This window comes from Salmo salar, chromosome ssa06 (genome assembly GCF_905237065.1).
Source record: "Salmo salar chromosome ssa06, Ssal_v3.1, whole genome shotgun sequence".
Classification (NCBI taxonomy): Eukaryota; Metazoa; Chordata; class Actinopteri; order Salmoniformes; family Salmonidae; genus Salmo; species Salmo salar.
The window spans coordinates 87,186,413-87,212,584 of NC_059447.1; the positions used below are offsets into that span (position 1 = coordinate 87,186,413).

The 26,172-nt window shown below is 42.5% G+C and overlaps 1 protein-coding gene across 1 annotated transcript in view; it reads left to right on the forward strand.

Moving 5' to 3' along the window:
- Positions 1-26,172, forward strand: part of rgs6 (regulator of G protein signaling 6) — a 173,232-nt gene that overhangs the window by 113,304 nt on the left and 33,756 nt on the right. The window contains exon 12 of the mRNA XM_045721114.1: positions 3,182-3,243. Within this exon, the coding sequence (XP_045577070.1) occupies positions 3,182-3,243 (62 nt within the window). The remainder of the gene's footprint in view (positions 1-3,181; positions 3,244-26,172) is intronic.

The window sequence follows — 26,172 nt, forward strand, 5'->3', positions numbered from 1 at the left end:
GGTCTATTAGATGGTTGATGTTCTATTAGATGTTGGATGTTCTATTAGATGTTCTATTAGATGTTGGATGTTCTATTAGATGTTCTATTAGATGTTAGATGTTCTATTAGATGTTGGATGTTCTATTAGATGTTCTATTAGATGTTGGATGTTCTATTAGATGGTCTATTAGATTTTGGATGTTCTATTAGATGGTCTATTAGATGTTGGATATTCTATTAGATGTTGAATGTTCTATTAGATGATGGATGTTCTATTAGATGGTCTATTAGATGTTGGATGTTCTATTAGATGTTGGATGTTCTATTAGATGGTCTATTAGATTTTGGATGTTCTATTAGATGGTCTATTAGATGTTGGATATTCTATTAGATGTTGAATGTTCTATTAGATGTTGGATGTTCTATTAGATGGTCTATTAGATTTTGGATGTTCTATTAGATGGTCTATTAGATGTTGGATATTCTATTAGATGTTGAATGTTCTATTAGATGTTGGATGTTCTATTAGATGTTCTATTAGATGTTGGATGTTCTATTAGATGTTCTATTAGATGTTGGATGTTCTATTAGATGGTCTATTAGATGTTGGATGTTCTATTAGATGTTGGATGTTCTATTAGATGTTGGATGTTCTATTAGATGTTGGATGTTCTATTAGATGGTCTATTAGATGTTGGATGTTCTATTAGATGGTCTATTAGATGTTGGATGTTCTATTAGATGATGGATGTTCTATTAGATGTTCTATTAGATGTTGGATGTTCTATTAGATGTTGAATGTTCTATTAGATGGTCTATTAGATGATGGATGTTCTATTAGATGGTCTATTAGATGTTGGATGTTCTATTAGATGTTGGATGTTCTATTAGATGTTCTATTAGATGTTGGATGTTCTATTAGATGTTGAATGTTCTATTAGATGGTCTATTAGATGTTGGATGTTCTATTAGATGGTCTATTAGATGATGGATGTTCTATTAGATGGTCTATTAGATGTTGGATGTTCTATTAGATGTTGGATGTTCTATTAGATGGTCTATTAGATGTTGGATGTTCTATTAGATGTTGGATGTTCTATTAGATGTTCTATTAGATGTTGGATGTTCTATTAGATGATGGATGTTCTATTAGATGGTCTATTAGATGTTGGATGTTCTATTAGATGTTGAATGTTCTATTAGATGGTCTATTAGATGTTGGATGTTCTATTAGATGTTGGATGTTCTATTAGATGTTGGATGTTCTATTAGATGGTCTATTAGATGTTGGATGTTCTATTAGATGTTCTATTAGATGTTGGATGTTCTATTAGATGGTCTATTAGATGTTGGATGTTCTGTTAGATGTTGGATGTTCTATTAGATGTTCTATTAGATGTTGGATGTTCTATTAGATGTTGGATGTTCTATTAGATGTTGGATGTTCTATTAGATGGTCTGTTAAATGTTGGATGTTCTATTAGATGGTCTATTGGATGTTGGATGTTCTATTAGATGGTCTATTGGATGTTGGATGTTCTATTAGATTTTGGATGTTCTATTAGATGGTCTATTAGATGTTGGATGTTCTATTAGATGGTCTATTAGATGTTGAATGTTCTATTAGATGGTCTATTAGATGTTGGATGTTCTATTAGATTTTGGATGTTCTATTAGATGGTCTATTAGATGTTGGATGTTCTGTTAGATGTTGTATGTTCTATTAGATGTTGGATGTTCTATTAGATGTTCTATTAGATGTTGGATGTTCTATTAGATGGTCTATTAGATGATGGATGTTCTATTAGATTTTGGATATTCTATTAGATGTTGGATGTTCTATTAGATGGTCTATTAGATGTTGGATGTTCTATTATATGTTGGATGTTCTATTAGATGGTCTATTAGATGTTGGATGTTCTATTAGATGTTCTATTAGATGGTTGATGTTCTATTAGATGTTGGATGTTCTATTAGATGGTCTATTAGATGTTGGATGTTCTATTAGATGGTCTATTAGATGTTGGATGTTCTATTAGATGTTGGATGTTCTATTAGATGTTCTATTAGATGTTGGATGTTCTATTAGATGATGGATGTTCTATTAGATGGTCTATTAGATGTTGGATGTTCTATTAGATGTTGGATGTTCTATTAGATGGTCTATTAGATGCTGGATGTTCTATTAGATGTTGGATGTTCTATTAGATGTTCTATTAGATGTTAGATGTTCTATTAGATGTTCAATTAGATGTTTGATGTTCTATTATATGTTCTATTAGATGTTGGATGTTCTATTAGATGTTCTATTAGATGTTTGATGTTCTATTAGATGTTGGATGTTCTATTAGATGTTCTATTAGATGTTGGATGTTCTATTAGATGTTGGATGTTCTATTAGATGTTCAATTAGATGTTGGATGTTTCATTAGATGTTCTATTAGATGTTAGATGTTCTATTAGATGTTGGATGTTCTACTAGATGCTGGATCTTCTATTAGATGTTCTATTAGATGTTGGATGTTACATTAGATGTTCTATTAGATGTTCTATTAGATGTTGGATGTTCTATTAGATGTTGGGTGTTCTATTAGATGTTGGATATTCTATTTGATGGTTGATATTCTATTAGATTTTCGATGTTCTATTAGATGGTTGATGTTCTGTTAGATGTTGGATGTTCTATTAGATGTTCTATTAGATGTTGGATGTTCTATTAGATGATGGATGTTCTATTAGATGTTAGATGTTCTATTAGATGTTGGATGTTCTATTAGATGTTCTATTAGATGTTAGATGTTCTATTAGATGTTCTATTAGATGTTGGATGTTCTATTAGATGTTCTATTAGATGTTGGATGTTCTATTAGATGTTCTATTAGATGTTAGATGTTCTATTAGATGGTAGATGTTATATTAGAGATTCTATTAGATGTTAGATGTTATATTAGATGTTCTATTAGATGTTGGATGTTCTATTAGATGTTGGATGTTCTATTAGATGTTGGATGTTATTTTAGATGTTCTATTAGATGTTGGATGTGATATTAGATTTTCTATTAGATGTTGGATGTTCTATTATATGTTCTATTAGATTTTCTATTAGATGTTGGATGTTCTATTAGATCTATTAGAAACCAGTTTTAATCGTAATAATTGAATATTGATTTATATTGTTTCTCCTCCTCATCCCTGTTCAGATTGTGTTTCTTAACAGCCAGTTGGACCGACACTGTATGAAGGTTTCTAAAGTCGCTGAGAGGTAGGTATGAGCAAAGCTCCACCATCTCACCTCTAAAGCATATCCTTTCATAAAGCACTTTGACCTTGATAAATCAACACATACATATTGTATCAACCGGTGTGGAATTCCAGAGCTCTGAATAGAAGAAACCACCCCACTCCCTTCCTCTGCACACCTCCAACACAGTCTCTCTTGAGCCTTTGGCTCAGTAGCCTCACTAGCCCAGTCCACGCAGCTCTCCAGTTAATCATAGGTCTGCAGTGGAGTGTTGTTAGCTTACAGCACAAGCACAGAGACTGTGATTACTCCATCAGGTCGGCTGGTGGGTGACATTTGACCCTAGCCGTAGAGCTGGGGACGATTGGGGCTCAGCCTTAGGTAAGGTCAAGGGACAAGGTACAGGCTGAAGGGCAGCACTGAAGTGGTTTATGGATTTCGAAGGTGACCTTCTACCAGGGATTGTGTGTGTGTTTTCTAAGAATTCCTTAAAAGAGCTCATGGCCAGTGTCACTATGGTGATGCAGGTAGGGTGTTTGAAACTGGGTTTACACTGTGGTGGAAACTTCTGTTGGCTATCCAGTTCCCACCTAAACTACTGTTGGCTCACCAGTTTCCACCTAAACTACTGTTGGCTCACCAGTTCCACCTAAACTACTGTTGACTCTCTAGTTTCCAGCTAAACTACTGTTGGCTCACCAGTTTCCAGCTAAACTACTGTTGGCTCACCAGTTTCCACCTAAACTACTGTTGGCTCACCAGTTTCCACCTAAACTACTGTTGGCTCACCAGTTTCCACCTAAACTACTGTTGGCTAACCAGTTTCCACCTAAACTACTGTTGGCTCACCAGTTTCCACCTAAACTACTGTTGACTCTCTAGTTTCCAGCTAAACTACTGTTGGCTCACCAGTTTCCACCTAAACTACTGTTGACTCTCTAGTTTCCACCTAAACTACTGTTGGCTCACCAGTTTCCACCTAAACTACTGTTGGTTCACCAGTTTCCACCTAAACTTCTGTTGGCTAACCAGTTTACAGCTAAACTACAGTTGACTCTCTAGTTTCCACCTAAACTACTGTTGGCTCACCAGTTTCCACCTAAACTACTGTTGGCTCACCAGTTTCCACCTAAACTTCTGTTGGCTAACCAGTTTCCACCTAAACTACTGTTGGCTCACCAGTTTCCACCTAAACTACTGTTGACTCTCTAGTTTCCAGCTAAACTACTGTTGGCTCACCAGTTTCCACCTAAACTACTGTTGGTTCACCAGTTTCCACCTAAACTACTGTTGGCTCACCAGTTTCCACCTAAACTACTGTTGACTCACCAGTTTCCAGCTAAACTACTGTTGGCTCACCAGTTTCCACCTAAACTACTGTTGGCTCACCAGTTTCCACCTAAACTACTGTTGACTCACCAGTTTCCACCTAAACTTCTGTTGGCTCACCAGTTTCCACCTAAACTACTGTTGACTCTCTAGTTTCCAGCTAAACTACTGTTGGCTCACCAGTTTCCACCTAAACTACTGTTGACTCTCTAGTTTCCAGCTAAACTACTGTTGGCTCACCAGTTTCAACCTAAACTACTGTTGACTCTCTAGTTTCCACCTAAACTACTGTTGGCTCACCAGTTTCCACCTAAACTACTGTTGACTCTCTAGTTTCCACCGAAACTACTGTTGGTTCACCAGTTTCCACCTAAACTACTGTTGGCTCACCAGTTTCCACCTAAACTACTGTTGGCTCACCAGTTTCTAGCTAAACTACTGTGGGTTCACCAGTTTCCACCTAAACTACTGTTGTCTCACCAGTTTCCAGCTAAACTACTGTTGGCTCACCAGTTTCCACCTAAACTACTGTTGGCTCACCAGTTTCCACCTAAACTACTGTTGGTTCACCAGTTTCCACCTAAACTACTGTTGGCTCACCAGTTTCCACCTAAACTACTGTTGACTCTCTAGTTTTCACCTAAACTACTGTTGGCTCACCAGTTTCCACCTAAACTACTGTTGACTCTCTAGTTTCCAGCTAAACTACTGTTGGCTCACCAGTTTCAAGCTAAACTACTGTTGGCTCACCAGTTTCCACCTAAACTACTGTTGGCTCACCAGTTTCCACCTAAACTACTGTTGGCTCACCAGTTTCCACCTAAACTACTGTTGACTCACCAGTTTCCACCTAAACTTCTGTTGGCTAACCAGTTTACAGCTAAACTACAGTTGACTCTCTAGTTTCCACCTAAACTACTATTGGCTCACCAGTTTCCACCTAAACTACTGTTGGCTCACCAGTTTCCAGCTAAACTACTGTGGGTTCACCAGTTTCCACCTAAACTACTGTTGGCTCACCAGTTTCCAGCTAAACTACTGTTGGCTCACCAGTTTCCACCTAAACTACTGTTGACTCACCAGTTTCCAGCTAAACTACTGTTGGCTCACCAGTTTCCACCTAAACTACTGTTGGCTCACCAGTTTCCACCTAAACTACTGTTGACTCACCAGTTTCCACCTAAACTTCTGTTGGCTCACCAGTTTCCACCTAAACTACTGTTGACTCTCTAGTTTCCAGCTAAACTACTGATGGCTCACCAGTTTCCACCTAAACTACTGTTGACTCTCTAGTTTCCAGCTAAACTACTGTTGGCTCACCAGTTTCAACCTAAACTACTGTTGACTCTCTAGTTTCCACCTAAACTACTGTTGGCTCACCAGTTTCCACCTAAACTACTGTTGACTCTCTAGTTTCCACCGAAACTACTGTTGGTTCACCAGTTTCCACCTAAACTACTGTTGGCTCACCAGTTTCCACCTAAACTACTGTTGGCTCACCAGTTTCTAGCTAAACTACTGTGGGTTCACCAGTTTCCACCTAAACTACTGTTGGCTCACCGGTTTCCAGCTAAACTACTGTTGGCTCACCAGTTTCCACCTAAACTACTGTTGGCTCACCAGTTTCCACCTAAACTACTGTTGGTTCACCAGTTCCCACCTAAACTACTGTTGGCTCACCAGTTTCCACCTAAACTACTGTTGACTCTCTAGTTTTCACCTAAACTACTGTTGGCTCACCAGTTTCCACCTAAACTACTGTTGACTCTCTAGTTTCCAGCTAAACTACTGTTGGCTCACCAGTTTCCACCTAAACTACTGTTGGCTCACCAGTTTCCACCTAAACTACTGTTGGCTCACCAGTTTCCACCTAAACTACTGTTGGCTCACCAGTTTCCACCTAAACTACTGTTGACTCACCAGTTTCCACCTAAACTTCTGTTGGCTAACCAGTTTACAGCTAAACTACAGTTGACTCTCTAGTTTCCACCTAAACTACTGTTGGCTCACCAGTTTCCACCTAAACTACTGTTGGCTCACCAGTTTCCACCTAAACTACTGTTGACTCACCAGTTTCCACCTAAACTTCTGTTGGCTAACCAGTTTCCACCTAAACTACTGTTGGCTCACCAGTTTCCACCTAAACTACTGTTGACTCTCTAGTTTCCAGCTAAAATACTGTTGGCTCACCAGTTTCCACCTAAACTACTGTTGACTCTCTAGTTTCCAGCTAAAATACTGTTGGCTCACCAGTTTCCACCTAAACTACTGTTGACTCTCTAGTTTCCACCTAAACTACTGTTGGCTCACCAGTCTCCACCTAAACTACTGTTGGCTCACCAGTTTCCACCTAAACTACTGTTGGCTCACCAGTTTCCACCTAAACTACTGTTGACTCACCAGTTTCCAGCTAAACTACTGTTGGCTCACCAGTTTCAACCTAAACTACTGTTGGCTCACCAGTTTCCACCTAAACTACTGTTAACTCTAGTTTCCACCTAAACTTCTGTTGGCTAACCAGTTTCCAGCTAAACTACTGTTGACTCTAGTTTACAGCTAAACTACTGTTGGCTCACCAGTTTCCACCTAAACTACTGTTGACTCTCTAGTTTCCAGCTAAACTACTGTTGGCTCACCAGTTTCCACCGAAACTACTGTTGGTTCACCAGTTTCCACCTAAATTACTGTTGGCTCACCAGTTTCCACCTAAACTACTGTTGGCTCACCAGTTTCCAGCTAAACTACTGTTGGCTCACCAGTTTCCACCTAAACTACTGTTGACTCTCTAGTTTCCAGCTAAACTACTGTTGGCTCACCAGTTTCCAGCTAAACTACTGTTGGCTCACCAGTTTCCACCTAAACTACTGTTGGCTCACCAGTTTCCACCTAAACTACTGTTGGCTCACCAGTTTCCACCTAAACTACTGTTGACTCACCAGTTTCCACCTAAACTTCTGTTGGCTAACCAGTTTACAGCTAAACTACAGTTGACTCTCTAGTTTCCACCTAAACTACTGTTGGCTCACCAGTTTCCACCTAAACTACTGTTGGCTCACCAGTTTCCACCTAAACTACTGTTGACTCACCAGTTTCCACCTAAACTTCTGTTGGCTAACCAGTTTCCACCTAAACTACTGTTGGCTCACCAGTTTCCACCTAAACTACTGTTGACTCTCTAGTTTCCAGCTAAAATACTGTTGGCTCACCAGTTTCCACCTAAACTACTGTTGACTCTCTAGTTTCCAGCTAAAATACTGTTGGCTCACCAGTTTCCACCTAAACTACTGTTGACTCTCTAGTTTCCACCTAAACTACTGTTGGCTCACCAGTCTCCACCTAAACTACTGTTGGCTCACCAGTTTCCACCTAAACTACTGTTGGCTCACCAGTTTCCACCTAAACTACTGTTGACTCACCAGTTTCCAGCTAAACTACTGTTGGCTCACCAGTTTCAACCTAAACTACTGTTGGCTCACCAGTTTCCACCTAAACTACTGTTAACTCTAGTTTCCACCTAAACTTCTGTTTGCTAACCAGTTTCCAGCTAAACTACTGTTGACTCTAGTTTACAGCTAAACTACTGTTGGCTCACCAGTTTCCACCTAAACTACTGTTGACTCTCTAGTTTCCAGCTAAACTACTGTTGGCTCACCAGTTTCCACCTAAACTACTGTTGACTCTCTAGTTTCCAGCTAACCTACTGTTGGCTCACCAGTTTCAACCTAAACTACTGTTGACTCTCTAGTTTCCACCTAAACGACTGTTGGCTCACCAGTTTCCACCTAAACTACTGTTGACTCTCTAGTTTCCACCTAAACTACTGTTGGCTCACCAGTTTCCACCTAAACTACTGTTGGTTCACCAGTTTCCACCGAAACTACTGTTGGTTCACCAGTTTCCACCTAAATTACTGTTGGCTCACCAGTTTCCACCTAAACTACTGTTGGCTCACCAGTTTCCAGCTAAACTACTGTGGGTTCACCAGTTTCCACCTAAACTACTGTTGGCTCACCAGTTTCCAGCTAAACTACTGTTGGCTCACCAGTTTCCACCTAAACTCCTGTTGGCTCACCAGTTTCCACCTAAACTACTGTTGGTTCACCAGTTTCCACCTAAACTACTGTTGACTCTCTAGTTTTCACCTAAACTACTGTTGGCTCACCAGTTTCCACCTAAACTACTGTTGACTCTCTAGTTTCCAGCTAAACTACTGTTGGCTCACCAGTTTCCACCTAAACTTCTGTTGGCTCACCAGTTTCCACCTAAACTACTGTTGGTTCACCAGTTTCCACCTAAACTACTGTTGGTTCACCAGTTCCCACCTCAACTACTGTTGGCTCACCAGTTTCCACCTAAACTACTGTTGGCTAACCATTTTCCAGCTAAACTACTGTTGGCTCACCAGTTTCCACCTAAACTACTGTTGGCTCACCAGTTTCCACCTAAACTACTGTTGACTCACCAGTTTCCACCTAAACTTCTGTTGGCTAACCAGTTTCCACCTAAACTACTGTTGGCTCACCAGTTTCCACCTAAACTACTGTTGACTCTCTAGTTTCCAGCTAAACTACTGTTGGCTCACCAGTTTCCAACTAAACTACTGTTGACTCTCTAGTTTCCACCTAAACTACCGTTGGGTCACCAGTTTCCACCTAAACTACTGTTGGTTCACCAGTTTCCACCTAAACTACTGTTGGCTCACCAGTTTCCACCTAAACTACTGTTGACTCACCAGTTTCCAGCTAAACTACTGTTGGCTCACCACTTTCCACCTAAACTACTGTTGGCTCACCAGTTTCCACCTAAACTACTATTGACTCTAGTTTCCACCTAAACTTCTGTTGGCTAACCAGTTTCCAGCTAAACTACTGTTGACTCTAGTTTACAGATAAACTACTGTTGGCTCACCAGTTTCCACCTAAACTACTGTTGACTCTCTAGTTTCCAGCTAAACTACTGTTGGCTCACCAGTTTCCACCTAAACTTCTGTTGGCTAACCAGTTTCCACCTAAACTACTGTTGGCTCACCAGTTTCCACCTAAACTACTGTTGACTCTCTAGTTTCCAGCTAAAATACTGTTGGCTCACCAGTTTCCACCTAAACTACTGTTGACTCTCTAGTTTCCACCTAAACTACTGTTGGCTCACCAGTCTCCACCTAAACTACTGTTGGCTCACCAGTTTCCACCTAAACTACTGTTGGCTCACCAGTTTCCACCTAAACTACTGTTGCCTCACCAGTTTCCAGCTAAACTACTGTTGGCTCACCAGTTTCAACCTAAACTACTGTTGGCTCACCAGTTTCCACCTAAACTACTGTTAACTCTAGTTTCCACCTAAACTTCTGTTGGCTAACCAGTTTCCAGCTAAACTACTGTTGACTCTAGTTTACAGCTAAACTACTGTTGGCTCACCAGTTTCCACCTAAACTACTGTTGACTCTCTAGTTTCCAGCTAAACTACTGTTGGCTCACCAGTTTCCACCTAAACTACTGTTGACTCTCTAGTTTCCAGCTAACCTACTGTTGGCTCACCAGTTTCAACCTAAACTACTGTTGACTCTCTAGTTTCCACCTAAACGACTGTTGGCTCACCAGTTTCCACCTAAACTACTGTTGACTCTCTAGTTTCCACCTAAACTACTGTTGGCTCACCAGTTTCCACCTAAACTACTGTTGGTTCACCAGTTTCCACCGAAACTACTGTTGGTTCACCAGTTTCCACCTAAATTACTGTTGGCTCACCAGTTTCCACCTAAACTACTGTTGGCTCACCAGTTTCCAGCTAAACTACTGTGGGTTCACCAGTTTCCACCTAAACTACTGTTGGCTCACCAGTTTCCAGCTAAACTACTGTTGGCTCACCAGTTTCCACCTAAACTCCTGTTGGCTCACCAGTTTCCACCTAAACTACTGTTGGTTCACCAGTTTCCACCTAAACTACTGTTGACTCTCTAGTTTTCACCTAAACTACTGTTGGCTCACCAGTTTCCACCTAAACTACTGTTGACTCTCTAGTTTCCAGCTAAACTACTGTTGGCTCACCAGTTTCCACCTAAACTCCTGTTGGCTCACCAGTTTCCACCTAAACTACTGTTGGTTCACCAGTTTCCACCTAAACTACTGTTGGTTCACCAGTTCCCACCTCAACTACTGTTGGCTCACCAGTTTCCACCTAAACTACTGTTGGCTAACCATTTTCCAGCTAAACTACTGTTGGCTCACCAGTTTCCACCTAAACTACTGTTGGCTCACCAGTTTCCACCTAAACTACTGTTGACTCACCAGTTTCCACCTAAACTTCTGTTGGCTAACCAGTTTCCACCTAAACTACTGTTGGCTCACCAGTTTCCACCTAAACTACTGTTGACTCTCTAGTTTCCTGCTAAACTACTGTTGGCTCACCAGTTTCCAACTAAACTACTGTTGACTCTCTAGTTTCCACCTAAACTACTGTTGGGTCACCAGTTTCCACCTAAACTACTGTTGGTTCACCAGTTTCCACCTAAACTACTGTTGGCTCACCAGTTTCCACCTAAACTACTGTTGACTCACCAGTTTCCAGCTAAACTACTGTTGGCTCACCACTTTCCACCTAAACTACTGTTGGCTCACCAGTTTCCACCTAAACTACTATTGACTCTAGTTTCCACCTAAACTTCTGTTGGCTAACCAGTTTCCAGCTAAACTACTGTTGACTCTAGTTTACAGATAAACTACTGTTGGCTCACCAGTTTCCACCTAAACTACTGTTGACTCTGTAGTTTCCAGCTAAACTACTGTTGGCTCACCAGTTTCCACCAAAACTACTGTTGGCTCACCAGTTTCAACCTAAACTACTGTTGACTCTCTAGTTTCCACCTAAACTACTGTTGGCTCACCAGTTTCCACCTAAACTACTGTTGACTCTCTAGTTTCCACCTAAACTACTGTTGGCTCACCAGTTTCCACCTAAACTACTGTTGGTTCACCAGTTTCCACTGAAACTACTGTTGGTTCACTAGTTTCCACCTAAACTACCGTTGGCTCACCAGTTTCCACCTAAACTACTGTTGGCTCACCAGTTTCCAGCTAAACTACTGTGGGTTCACCAGTTTCCACCTAAACTACTGTTGGCTCACCAGTTTCCAGCTAAACTACTGTTGGCTCACCAGTTTCCACCTAAACTACTGTTGGTTCACCAGTTTCCACCTAAACTACTGTTGGCTCACCAGTTTCCACCTAAACTACTGTTGACTCTCTAGTTTCCACCTAAACTTCTGTTGGCTAACCAGTTTACAGCTAAACTACAGTTGACTCTCTAGTTTCCACCTAAACTGCTGTTGGCTTACCAGTTTCCACCTAAACTACTGTTGGCTCACCAGTTTCCACCTAAACTACTGTTGACTCTCTAGTTTTCACCTAAACTTCTGTTGGCTAACCAGTTTACAGCTAAACTACAGTTGACTCTCTAGTTTCCACCTAAACTACTGTTGGCTTACCAGTTTCCACCTAAACTTCTGTTGGCTAACCAGTTTCCACCTAAACTACTGTTGGCTCACCAGTTTCCACCTAAACTACTGTTGACTCTCTAGTTTCCAGCTAAACTACTGTTGGCTCACCAGTTTCCACCTAAACTACTGTTGACTCTCTAGTTTCCACCTAAACTACTGTTGGTTCACCAGTTTCCACCTAAACTACTGTTGGTTCACCAGTTTCCACCTAAACTACTGTTGGCTCACCAGTTTCCACCTAAACTACTGTTGACTCACCAGTTTCCACCTAAACTACTGTTGGCTCACCAGTTTCCACCTAAACTACTGTTGGCTCACCAGTTTCCACCTAAACTACTGTTGACTCTAGTTTCCACCTAAACTTCTGTTGGCTAACCAGTTTCAGCTAAACTACTGTTGACTCTAGTTTACAGCTAAACTACTGTTGGCTCACCAGTTTCCACCTAAACTACTGTTGACTCTCTAGTTTCCAGCTAAACTACTGTTGGCTCACCAGTTTCCACCTAAACTACTGTTGACTCTCTAGTTTCCAGCTAAACTACTGTTGGCTCACCAGTTTCAACCTAAACTACTGTTGACTCTCTCGTTTCCACCTAAACTACTGTTGGCTCACCAGTTTCCACCTAAACTACTGTTGACTCTCTAGTTTCCACCTAAACTACTGTTGGCTCACCAGTTTCCACCTAAACTACTGTTGGTTCACCAGTTTCCACCGAAACTACTGTTGGTTCACCAGTTTCCACCTAAACTACTGTTGGCTCACCAGTTTCCCCCTAAACTACTGTTGGCTCACCAGTTTCCAGCTAAACTACTGTGGGTTCACTAGTTTCCACCTAAACTACTGTTGGCTCACCAGTTTCCAGCTAAACTACTGTTGGCCTACCAGTTTCCACCTAAACTACTGTTGGCTCACCAGTTTCCACCTAAACTACTGTTGGTTCACCAGTTTCCACCTAAACTACTGTTGGCTTACCAGTTTCCCCCTAAACTACTGTTGACTCTCTAGTTTTCACCTAAACTACTGTTGGCTCACCAGTTTCCACCTAAACTACTGTTGACTCTCTAGTTTCCAGCTAAACTACTGTTGGCTCACCAGTTTCCACCGAAACTGCTGTTGGTTCACTAGTTTCCACCTAAACTACTGTTGGCTCACCAGTTTCCACCTAAACTACTGTTGGCTCACCAGTTTCCAGCTAAACTACTGTGGGTTCACCAGTTTCCACCTAAACTACTGTTGGCTCACCAGTTTCCAGCTAAACTACTGTTGGCTCACCAGTTTCCACCTAAACTACTGTTGGCTCACCAGTTTCCACCTAAACTACTGTTGGTTCACCAGTTTCCACCTAAACTACTGTTGGCTCACCAGTTTCCACCTAAACTACTGTTGACTCTCTAGTTTTCACCTAAACTTCTGTTGGCTAACCAGTTTACAGCTAAACTACAGTTGACTCTCTAGTTTCCACCTAAACTACTGTTGGCTCACCAGTTTCCACCTAAACTACTGTTGACTCTCTAGTTTCCAGCTAAACTACTGTTGGCTCACCAGTTTCCACCTAAACTACTGTTGACTCTCTAGTTTCCACCTAAACTACTGTTGGTTCACCAGTTTCCACCTAAACTACTGTTGGTTCACCAGTTTCCACCTAAACTACTGTTGGCTCACCAGTTTCCACCTAAACTACTGTTGACTCACCAGTTTCCAGCTAAACTACTGTTGGCTCACCAGTTTCCACCTAAACTACTGTTGGTTCACCAGTTCCCACCTAAACTACTGTTGGCTCACCAGTTTCCACCTAAACTACTGTTGACTCTCTAGTTTTCACCTAAACTACTGTTGGCTCACCAGTTTCCACCTAAACTACTGTTGACTCTCTAGTTTCCAGCTAAACTACTGTTGGCTCACCAGTTTCCAGCTAAACTACTGTTGGCTCACCAGTTTCCACCTAAACTACTGTTGGCTCACCAGTTTCCACCTAAACTACTGTTGGCTCACCAGTTTCCACCTAAACTACTGTTGACTCACCAGTTTCCACCTAAACTTCTGTTGGCTAACCAGTTTACAGCTAAACTACAGTTGACTCTCTAGTTTCCACCTAAACTACTGTTGGCTCACCAGTTTCCACCTAAACTACTGTTGGCTCACCAGTTTCCACCTAAACTACTGTTGACTCACCAGTTTCCACCTAAACTTCTGTTGGCTAACCAGTTTCCACCTAAACTACTGTTGGCTCACCAGTTTCCACCTAAACTACTGTTGACTCTCTAGTTTCCAGCTAAAATACTGTTGGCTCACCAGTTTCCACCTAAACTACTGTTGACTCTCTAGTTTCCAGCTAAAATACTGTTGGCTCACCAGTTTCCACCTAAACTACTGTTGACTCTCTAGTTTCCACCTAAACTACTGTTGGCTCACCAGTCTCCACCTAAACTACTGTTGGCTCACCAGTTTCCCACCTAAACTACTGTTGGCTCACCAGTTTCCACCTAAACTACTGTTGACTCACCAGTTTCCAGCTAAACTACTGTTGGCTCACCAGTTTCAACCTAAACTACTGTTGGCTCACCAGTTTCCACCTAAACTACTGTTAACTCTAGTTTCCACCTAAACTTCTGTTGGCTAACCAGTTTCCAGCTAAACTACTGTTGACTCTAGTTTACAGCTAAACTACTGTTGGCTCACCAGTTTCCACCTAAACTACTGTTGACTCTCTAGTTTCCAGCTAAACTACTGTTGGCTCACCAGTTTCCACCGAAACTACTGTTGGTTCACCAGTTTCCACCTAAATTACTGTTGGCTCACCAGTTTCCACCTAAACTACTGTTGGCTCACCAGTTTCCAGCTAAACTACTGTTGGCTCACCAGTTTCCACCTAAACTACTGTTGACTCTCTAGTTTCCAGCTAAACTACTGTTGGCTCACCAGTTTCCAGCTAAACTACTGTTGGCTCACCAGTTTCCACCTAAACTACTGTTGGCTCACCAGTTTCCACCTAAACTACTGTTGGCTCACCAGTTTCCACCTAAACTACTGTTGACTCACCAGTTTCCACCTAAACTTCTGTTGGCTAACCAGTTTACAGCTAAACTACAGTTGACTCTCTAGTTTCCACCTAAACTACTGTTGGCTCACCAGTTTCCACCTAAACTACTGTTGGCTAACCAGTTTCCACCTAAACTACTGTTGGCTCACCAGTTTCCACCTAAACTACTGTTGACTCTCTAGTTTCCAGCTAAAATACTGTTGGCTCACCAGTTTCCACCTAAACTACTGTTGACTCTCTAGTTTCCAGCTAAAATACTGTTGGCTCACCAGTTTCCACCTAAACTACTGTTGACTCTCTAGTTTCCACCTAAACTACTGTTGGCTCACCAGTCTCCACCTAAACTACTGTTGGCTCACCAGTTTCCACCTAAACTACTGTTGGCTCACCAGTTTCCACCTAAACTACTGTTGACTCACCAGTTTCCAGCTAAACTACTGTTGGCTCACCAGTTTCAACCTAAACTACTGTTGGCTCACCAGTTTCCACCTAAACTACTGTTAACTCTAGTTTCCACCTAAACTTCTGTTGGCTAACCAGTTTCCAGCTAAACTACTGTTGACTCTAGTTTACAGCTAAACTACTGTTGGCTCACCAGTTTCCACCTAAACTACTGTTGACTCTCTAGTTTCCAGCTAAACTACTGTTGGCTCACCAGTTTCCACCGAAACTACTGTTGGTTCACCAGTTTCCACCTAAACTACTGTTGGCTCACCAGTTTCCACCTAAACTACTGTTGGCTCACCAGTTTCCAGCTAAACTACTGTTGGCTCACCAGTTTCCACCTAAACTACTGTTGACTCTCTAGTTTCCAGCTAAACTACTGTTGGCTCACCAGTTTCCAGCTAAACTACTGTTGGCTCACCAGTTTCCACCTAAACTACTGTTGGCTCACCAGTTTCCACCTAAACTACTGTTGGCTCACCAGTTTCCACCTAAACTACTGTTGACTCACCAGTTTCCACCTAAACTTCTGTTGGCTAACCAGTTTACAGCTAAACTACAGTTGACTCTCTAGTTTCCACCTAAACTACTGTTGGCTCACCAGTTTCCACCTAAACTACTGTTGGCTCACCAGTTTCCACCTAAACTACTGTTGACTCACCAGTTTCCACCTAAACTTCTGTTGGCTAACCAGTTTCCACCTAAACTACTGTTGGCTCACCAGTTTCCACCTAAACTACTGTTGACTCTCTAGTTTCCAGCTAAAATACTGTTGGCTCACCAGTTTCCACCTAAACTACTGTTGACTCTCTAGTTTCCAGCTAAAATACTGTTGGCTCACCAGTTTCCACCTAAACTACTGTTGACTCTCTAGTTTCCACCTAAACTACTGTTGGCTCACCAGTCTCCACCTAAACTACTGTTGGCTCACCAGTTTCCACCTAAACTACTGTTGGCTCACCAGTTTCCACCTAAACTACTGTTGACTCACCAGTTTCCAGCTAAACTACTGTTGGCTCACCAGTTTCAACCTAAACTACTGTTGGCTCACCAGTTTCCACCTAAACTACTGTTAACTCTAGTTTCCACCTAAACTTCTGTTTGCTAACCAGTTTCCAGCTAAACTACTGTTGACTCTAGTTTACAGCTAAACTACTGTTGGCTCACCAGTTTCCACCTAAACTACTGTTGACTCTCTAGTTTCCAGCTAAACTACTGTTGGCTCACCAGTTTCCACCTAAACTACTGTTGACTCTCTAGTTTCCAGCTAACCTACTGTTGGCTCACCAGTTTCAACCTAAAATACTGTTGACTCTCTAGTTTCCACCTAAACGACTGTTGGCTCACCAGTTTCCACCTAAACTACTGTTGACTCTCTAGTTTCCACCTAAACTACTGTTGGCTCACCAGTTTCCACCTAAACTACTGTTGGTTCACCAGTTTCCACCGAAACTACTGTTGGTTCACCAGTTTCCACCTAAACTACTGTTGGCTCACCAGTTTCCACCTAAACTACTGTTGGCTCACCAGTTTCCAGCTAAACTACTGTGGGTTCACCAGTTTCCACCTAAACTACTGTTGGCTCACCAGTTTCCAGCTAAACTACTGTTGGCTCACCAGTTTCCACCTAAACTCCTGTTGGCTCACCAGTTTCCACCTAAACTACTGTTGGTTCACCAGTTTCCACCTAAACTACTGTTGACTCTCTAGTTTTCACCTAAACTACTGTTGGCTCACCAGTTTCCACCTAAACTACTGTTGACTCTCTAGTTTCCAGCTAAACTACTGTTGGCTCACCAGTTTCCACCTAAACTTCTGTTGGCTCACCAGTTTCCACCTAAACTACTGTTGGTTCACCAGTTTCCACCTAAACTACTGTTGGTTCACCAGTTCCCACCTCAACTACTGTTGGCTCACCAGTTTCCACCTAAACTACTGTTGGCTAACCATTTTCCAGCTAAACTACTGTTGGCTCACCAGTTTCCACCTAAACTACTGTTGGCTCACCAGTTTCCACCTAAACTACTGTTGACTCACCAGTTTCCACCTAAACTTCTGTTGGCTAACCAGTTTCCACCTAAACTACTGTTGGCTCACCAGTTTCCACCTAAACTACTGTTGACTCTCTAGTTTCCAGCTAAACTACTGTTGGCTCACCAGTTTCCAACTAAACTACTGTTGACTCTCTAGTTTCCACCTAAACTACTGTTGGGTCACCAGTTTCCACCTAAACTACTGTTGGTTCACCAGTTTCCACCTAAACTACTGTTGGCTCACCAGTTTCCACCTAAACTACTGTTGACTCACCAGTTTCCAGCTAAACTACTGTTGGCTCACCACTTTCCACCTAAACTACTGTTGGCTCACCAGTTTCCACCTAAACTACTATTGACTCTAGTTTCCACCTAAACTTCTGTTGGCTAACCAGTTTCCAGCTAAACTACTGTTGACTCTAGTTTACAGATAAACTACTGTTGGCTCACCAGTTTCCACCTAAACTACTGTTGACTCTCTAGTTTCCACCTAAACTACTGTTGGCTCACCAGTTTCCACCTAAACTTCTGTTGGCTAACCAGTTTCCACCTAAACTACTGTTGGCTCACCAGTTTCCACCTAAACTACTGTTGACTCTCTAGTTTCCAGCTAAAATACTGTTGGCTCACCAGTTTCCACCTAAACTACTGTTGACTCTCTAGTTTCCACCTAAACTACTGTTGGCTCACCAGTCTCCACCTAAACTACTGTTGGCTCACCAGTTTCCACCTAAACTACTGTTGGCTCACCAGTTTCCACCTAAACTACTGTTGCCTCACCAGTTTCCAGCTAAACTACTGTTGGCTCACCAGTTTCAACCTAAACTACTGTTGGCTCACCAGTTTCCACCTAAACTACTGTTGACTCTAGTTTCCACCTAAACTTCTGTTGGCTAACCAGTTTCCAGCTAAACTACTGTTGACTCTAGTTTACAGCTAAACTACTGTTGGCTCACCAGTTTCCACCTAAACTACTGTTGACTCTCTAGTTTCCAGCTAAACTACTGTTGGCTCACCAGTTTCCACCTAAACTACTGTTGACTCTCTAGTTTCCAGCTAAACTACTGTTGGCTCACCAGTTTCAACCTAAACTACTGTTGACTCTCTAGTTTCCACCTAAACGACTGTTGGCTCACCAGTTTCCACCTAAACTACTGTTGACTCTCTAGTTTCCACCTAAACTACTGTTGGCTCACCAGTTTCCACCTAAACTACTGTTGGTTCACCAGTTTCCACCGAAACTACTGTTGGTTCACCAGTTTCCACCTAAACTACTGTTGGCTCACCAGTTTCCACCTAAACTACTGTTGGCTCACCAGTTTCCAGCTAAACTACTGTGGGTTCACCAGTTTCCACCTAAACTACTGTTGGCTCACCAGTTTCCAGCTAAACTACTGTTGGCTCACCAGTTTCCACCTAAACTCCTGTTGGCTCACCAGTTTCCACCTAAACTACTGTTGGTTCACCAGTTTCCACCTAAACTACTGTTGACTCTCTAGTTTTCACCTAAACTACTGTTGGCTCACCAGTTTCCACCTAAACTACTGTTGACTCTCTAGTTTCCAGCTAAACTACTGTTGGCTCACCAGTTTCCACCTAAACTCCTGTTGGCTCACCAGTTTCCACCTAAACTACTGTTGGTTCACCAGTTTCCACCTAAACTACTGTTGGTTCACCAGTTCCCACCTCAACTACTGTTGGCTCACCAGTTTCCACCTAAACTACTGTTGGCTAACCATTTTCCAGCTAAACTACTGTTGGCTCACCAGTTTCCACCTAAACTACTGTTGGCTCACCAGTTTCCACCTAAACTACTGTTGACTCACCAGTTTCCACCTAAACTTCTGTTGGCTAACCAGTTTCCACCTAAACTACTGTTGGCTCACCAGTTTCCACCTAAACTACTGTTGACTCTCTAGTTTCCTGCTAAACTACTGTTGGCTCACCAGTTTCCAACTAAACTACTGTTGACTCTCTAGTTTCCACCTAAACTACTGTTGGGTCACCAGTTTCCACCTAAACTACTGTTGGTTCACCAGTTTCCACCTAAACTACTGTTGGCTCACCAGTTTCCACCTAAACTACTGTTGACCTACCAGTTTCCAGCTAAACTACTGTTGGCTCACCACTTTCCACCTAAACTACTGTTGGCTCACCACTTTCCACCTAAACTACTGTTGACTCTAGTTTCCACCTAAACTTCTGTTGGCTAACCAGTTTCCAGCTAAACTACTGTTGACTCTAGTTTACAGCTAAACTACTGTTGGCTCACCAGTTTCCACCTAAACTACTGTTGACTCTCTAGTTTCCAGCTAAACTACTGTTGGCTCACCAGTTTCCACCTAAACTACTGTTGGCTCACCAGTTTCAACCTAAACTACTGTTGACTCTCTAGTTTCCACCTAAACTACTGTTGGCTCACCAGTTTCCACCTAAACTACTGTTGACTCTCTAGTTTCCACCTAAACTACTGTTGGCTCACCAGTTTCCACCTAAACTACTGTTGGTTCACCAGTTTCCACCGAAACTACTGTTGGCTCACTAGTTTCCACCTAAACTACCGTTGGCTCACCAGTTTCCACCTAAACTACTGTTGGCTCACCAGTTTCCAGCTAAACTACTGTTGGCTCACCAGTTTCCACCTAAACTACTGTTGGTTCACCAGTTTCCACCTAAACTACTGTTGGCTCACCAGTTTCCACCTAAACTACTGTTGACTCTCTAGTTTCCACCTAAACTTCTGTTGGCTAACCAGTTTACAGCTAAACTACAGTTGACTCTCTAGTTTCCACCTAAACTGCTGTTGGCTTACCAGTTTCCACCTAAACTACTGTTGGTTCACCAGTTTCCACCTAAACTACTGTTGGCTCACCAGTTTCCACCTAAACTACTGTTGACTCTCTAGTTTTCACCTAAACTACTGTTGGCTAACCAGTTTACACCTAAACTACAGTTGACTCTCTAGTTTCCACCTAAACTACTGTTGGCTCACCAGTTTCCACCTAAACTTCTGTTGGCTAACCAGTTTCCACCTAAACTACTGTTGGCTCACCAGTTTCCACCTAAACTACTGTTGACTCTCTAGTTTCCAGCTAAACTACTGTTGGCTCACCAGTTTCCACCTAAACTACTGTTGACTCTCTAGTTTCCACCTAAACTACTGTTGGTTCACCAGTTTCCACCTAAACTACTGTTGGTTCACCAGTTTCCACCTAAACTACTGTTGGCTCACCAGTTTCCACCTAAACTACTGTTGACTCACCAGTTTCCACCTAAACTACTGTTGGCTCACCAGTTTCCACCTAAACTACTGTTGGCTCACCAGTTTCCACCTAAACTACTGTTGACTCTAGTTTCCACCTAAACTTCTGTTGGCTAACCAGTTTCAGCTAAACTACTGTTGACTCTAGTTTACAGCTAAACTACTGTTGGCTCACCAGTTTCCACCTAAACTACTGTTGACTCTCTAGTTTCCAGCTAAACTACTGTTGGCTCACCAGTTTCCACCTAAACTACTGTTGACTCTCTAGTTTCCAGCTAAACTACTGTTGGCTCACCAGTTTCAACCTAAACTACTGTTGACTCTCTCGTTTCCACCTAAACTACTGTTGGCTCACCAGTTTCCACCTAAACTACTGTTGACTCTCTAGTTTCCACCTAAACTACTGTTGGCTCACCAGTTTCCACCTAAACTACTGTTGGTTCACCAGTTTCCACCGAAACTACTGTTGGTTCACCCGTTTCCACCTAAACTACTGTTGGCTCACCAGTTTCCCCCTAAACTACTGTTGGCTCACCAGTTTCCAGCTAAACTACTGTGGGTTCACCAGTTTCCACCTAAACTACTGTTGGCTCACCAGTTTCCAGCTAAACTACTGTTGGCCTACCAGTTTCCACCTAAACTACTGTTGGCTCACCAGTTTCCACCTAAACTACTGTTGGTTCACCAGTTTCCACCTAAACTACTGTTGGCTCACCAGTTTCCCCCTAAACTACTGTTGACTCTCTAGTTTTCACCTAAACTACTGTTGGCTCACCAGTTTCCACCTAAACTACTGTTGACTCTCTAGTTTCCAGCTAAACTACTGTTGGCTCACCAGTTTCCACCTAAACTACTGTTGGTTCACTAGTTTCCAGCTAAACTACTGTTGGTTCACCAGTTTCCACCTAAACTACTGTTGGTTCACCAGTTTCCAGCTAAACTACTGTGGGTTCACCAGTTTCCACCTAAACTACTGTTGGCTCACCAGTTTCCAGCTAAACTATTGTTGGCTCACCAGTTTCCACCTAAACTACTGTTGGCTCACCAGTTTCCACCTAAACTACTGTTGGTTCACCAGTTTCCACCTAAACTACTGTTGGCTCACCAGTTTCCCCCTAAACTACTGTTGACTCTCTAGTTTTCACCTAAACTTCTGTTGGCTAACCAGTTTCCAGCTAAACTACAGTTGACTCTCTAGTTTCCACCTAAACTACTGTTGGCTCACCAGTTTCCACCTAAACTACTGTTGACTCTCTAGTTTCCAGCTAAACTACTGTTGGCTCACCAGTTTCCACCTAAACTACTGTTGACTCTCTAGTTTCCACCTAAACTACTGTTGGTTCACCAGTTTCCACCTAAACTACTGTTGGTTCACCAGTTTCCACCTAAACTACTGTTGGCTCACCAGTTTCCACCTAAACTACTGTTGACTCACCAGTTTCCAGCTAAACTACTGTTGGCTCACCAGTTTCCACCTAAACTACTGTTGGCTCACCAGTTTCCACCTAAACTACTGTTGACTCTAGTTTCCACCTAAACTTCTGTTGGCTAACCAGTTTCAGCTAAACTACTGTTGACTCTAGTTTACAGCTAAACTACTGTTGGCTCACCAGTTTCCACCTAAACTACTGTTGACTCTCTAGTTTCCAGCTAAACTACTGTTGGCTCACCAGTTTCCACCTAAACTACTGTTGACTCTCTAGTTTCCAGCTAAACTACTGTTGGCTCACCAGTTTCCACCTAAACTACTGTTGACTCTCTCGTTTCCACCTAAACTACTGTTGGCTCACCAGTTTCCACCTAAACTACTGTTGACTCTCTAGTTTCCACCTAAACTACTGTTGGCTCACCAGTTTCCACCTAAACTACTGTTGGTTCACCAGTTTCCACCGAAACTACTGTTGGTTCACCAGTTTCCACCTAAACTACTGTTGGCTCACCAGTTTCCCCCTAAACTACTGTTGGCTCACCAGTTTCCAGCTAAACTACTGTGGGTTCACTAGTTTCCACCTAAACTACTGTTGGCTCACCAGTTTCCAGCTAAACTACTGTTGGCCTACCAGTTTCCACCTAAACTACTGTTGGCTCACCAGTTTCCACCTAAACTACTGTTGGTTCACCAGTTTCCACCTAAACTACTGTTGGCTAACCAGTTTCCCCCCTAAACTACTGTTGACTCTCTAGTTTTCACCTAAACTACTGTTGGCTCACCAGTTTCCACCTAAACTACTGTTGACTCTCTAGTTTCCAGCTAAACTACTGTTGGCTCACCAGTTTCCACCGAAACTGCTGTTGGTTCACTAGTTTCCACCTAAACTACTGTTGGCTCACCAGTTTCCACCTAAACTACTGTTGGCTCACCAGTTTCCAGCTAAACTACTGTGGGTTCACCAGTTTCCACCTAAACTACTGTTGGCTCACCAGTTTCCAGCTAAACTACTGTTGGCTCACCAGTTTCCACCTAAACTACTGTTGGCTCACCAGTTTCCACCTAAACTACTGTTGGTTCACCAGTTTCCACCTAAACTACTGTTGGCTCACCAGTTTCCACCTAAACTACTGTTGACTCTCTAGTTTTCACCTAAACTTCTGTTGGCTAACCAGTTTACAGCTAAACTACAGTTGACTCTCTAGTTTCCACCTAAACTACTGTTGGCTTACCAGTTTCCACCTAAACTTCTGTTGGCTAACCAGTTTCCACCTAAACTACTGTTGGCTCACCAGTTTCCACCTAAACTACTGTTGACTCTCTAGTTTCCAGCTAAACTACTGTTGGCTCACCAGTTTCCACCTAAACTACTGTTGACTCTCTAGTTTCCACCTAAACTACTGTTGGCTCACCAGTTTCCACCTAAACTACTGTTGGTTCACCAGTTTCCACCTAAACTACTGTTGGCTCACCAGTTTCCACCTAAACTACTGTTGACTCACCAGTTTCCACCTAAACTACTGTTGGCTCACCAGTTTCCACCTAAACTACTGTTGGCTCACCAGTTTCCACCTAAACTACTGTTGACTCTAGTTTCCACCTAAACTTCTGTTGGCTAACCAGTTTCAGCTAAACTACTGTTGACTCTAGTTTACAGCTAAACTACTGTTGGCTCACCAGTTTCCACCTAAACTACTGTTGACTCTCTAGTTTCCAGCTAAACTACTGTTGGCTCACCAGTTTCCACCTAAACTACTGTTGACTCTCTAGTTTCCAGCTAAACTACTGTTGGCTCACCAGTTTCAACCTAAACTACTGTTGACTCTCTCGTTTCCACCTAAACTACTGTTGGCTCACCAGTTTCCACCTAAACTACTGTTGACTCTCTAGTTTCCACCTAAACTACTGTTGGCTCACCAGTTTCCACCTAAACTACTCTTGGTTCACCAGTTTCCACCGAAACTACTGTTGGTTCACCAGTTTCCACCTAAACTACTGTTGGCTCACCAGTTTCCCCTTAAACTACTGTTGGCTCACCAGTTTCCAGCTAAACTACTGTGGGTTCACTAGTTTCCACCTAAACTACTGTTGGCTCACCAGTTTCCAGCTAAACTACTGTTGGCCTACCAGTTTCCACCTAAACTACTGTTGGCTCACCAGTTTCCACCTAAACTACTGTTGGTTCACCAGTTTCCACCTAAACTACTGTTGGCTTACCAGTTTCCCCCTAAACTACTGTTGACTCTCTAGTTTTCACCTAAACTACTGTTGGCTCACCAGTTTCCACCTAAACTACTGTTGACTCTCTAGTTTCCAGCTAAACTACTGTTGGCTCACCAGTTTCCACCGAAACTGCTGTTGGTTCACTAGTTTCCACCTAAACTACTGTTGGCTCACCAGTTTCCACCTAAACTACTGTTGGCTCACCAGTTTCCCCCTAAACTACTGTGGGTTCACCAGTTTCCACCTAAACTACTGTTGGCTCACCAGTTTCCAGCTAAACTACTGTTGGCTCACCAGTTTCCACCTAAACTACTGTTGGCTCACCAGTTTCCACCTAAACTACTGTTGGTTCACCAGTTTCCACCTAAACTACTGTTGGCTCACCAGTTTCCACCTAAACTACTGTTGACTCTCTAGTTTTCACCTAAACTACTGTTGGCTCACCAGTTTCCACCTAAACTACTGTTGACTCTCTAGTTTCCACCTAAACTACTGTTGGCTCACCAGTTTCCACCTAAACTACTGTTGGCTCACCAGTTTCCACCTAAACTACTGTTGGCTCACCAGTTTCCACCTAAACTTCTGTTGGCTCACCAGTTTCCACCTAAACTACTGTTGGCTCACCAGTTTCCACCTAAACTACTGTTGACTCTCTAGTTTCCACCTAAACTACTGTTGGCTCACCAGTTTCCACCTAAACTACTGTTGACTCTCTAGTTTCCACCTAAACTACTGTTGGCTCACCAGTTTCCACCTAAACTACTGTTGGTTCACCAGTTTCCACCTAAACTACTGTTGGCTCACCAGTTTCCACCTAAACTACTGTTGGCTCACCAGTTTCCACCTAAACTACTGTTGGCTCACCAGTTTCCACCTAAACTACTGTTGACTCACCAGTTTCCACCTAAACTTCTGTTGGCTCACCAGTTTCCACCTAAACTACTGTTGGCTCTCTAGTTTACAGCTAAACTACTGTTGGCTCACCAGTTTAACCTAAACTACTGTTGGCTCACCAGTTTCCACCTAAACTTCTGTTGGCTCACCAGTTTAAAGCTAAACTACAGTTGACTCTCTAGTTTCCACCTAAACTACTGTTGGCTCACCAGTTTCCACCTAAACTACTGTTGGCTCACCAGTTTCCACCTAAACTACTGTTGGCTCACCAGTTTCCAGCTAAACTACTGTTGGCTCACCAGTTTAACCTAAACTACTGTTGGCTCACCAGTTTCCACCTAAACTACTGTTGACTCTCAAGTTTCCAGCTAAACTACTGTTGGTTCACCAGTTTCAACCTAAACTACTGTTGACTCTCTAGTTTCCACCTAAACTACTGTTGGCTCACCAGTTTCCACCTAAACTACTGTTGACTCTCTAGTTTCCAGCTAAACTACTGTTGGTTCACCAGTTTCAACCTAAACTACTGTTGACTCTCTAGTTTCCACCTAAACTACTGTTGGCTCACAAGTTTCCACCTAAACTACTGTTGGCTCACCAGTTTCCACCTAAACTACTGTTGGCTCACCAGTTTCCAGCTAAACTACTGTTGGTTCACCAGTTTCCACCTAAACTACTGTTGGCTCACCAGTTTCCAGCTAAACTACTGTTGGCTCACCAGTTTCCACCTAAACTACTGTTGGCTCACCAGTTTCCACCTAAACTACTGTTGGTTCACCAGTTTCCACCTAAACTTCTGTTGG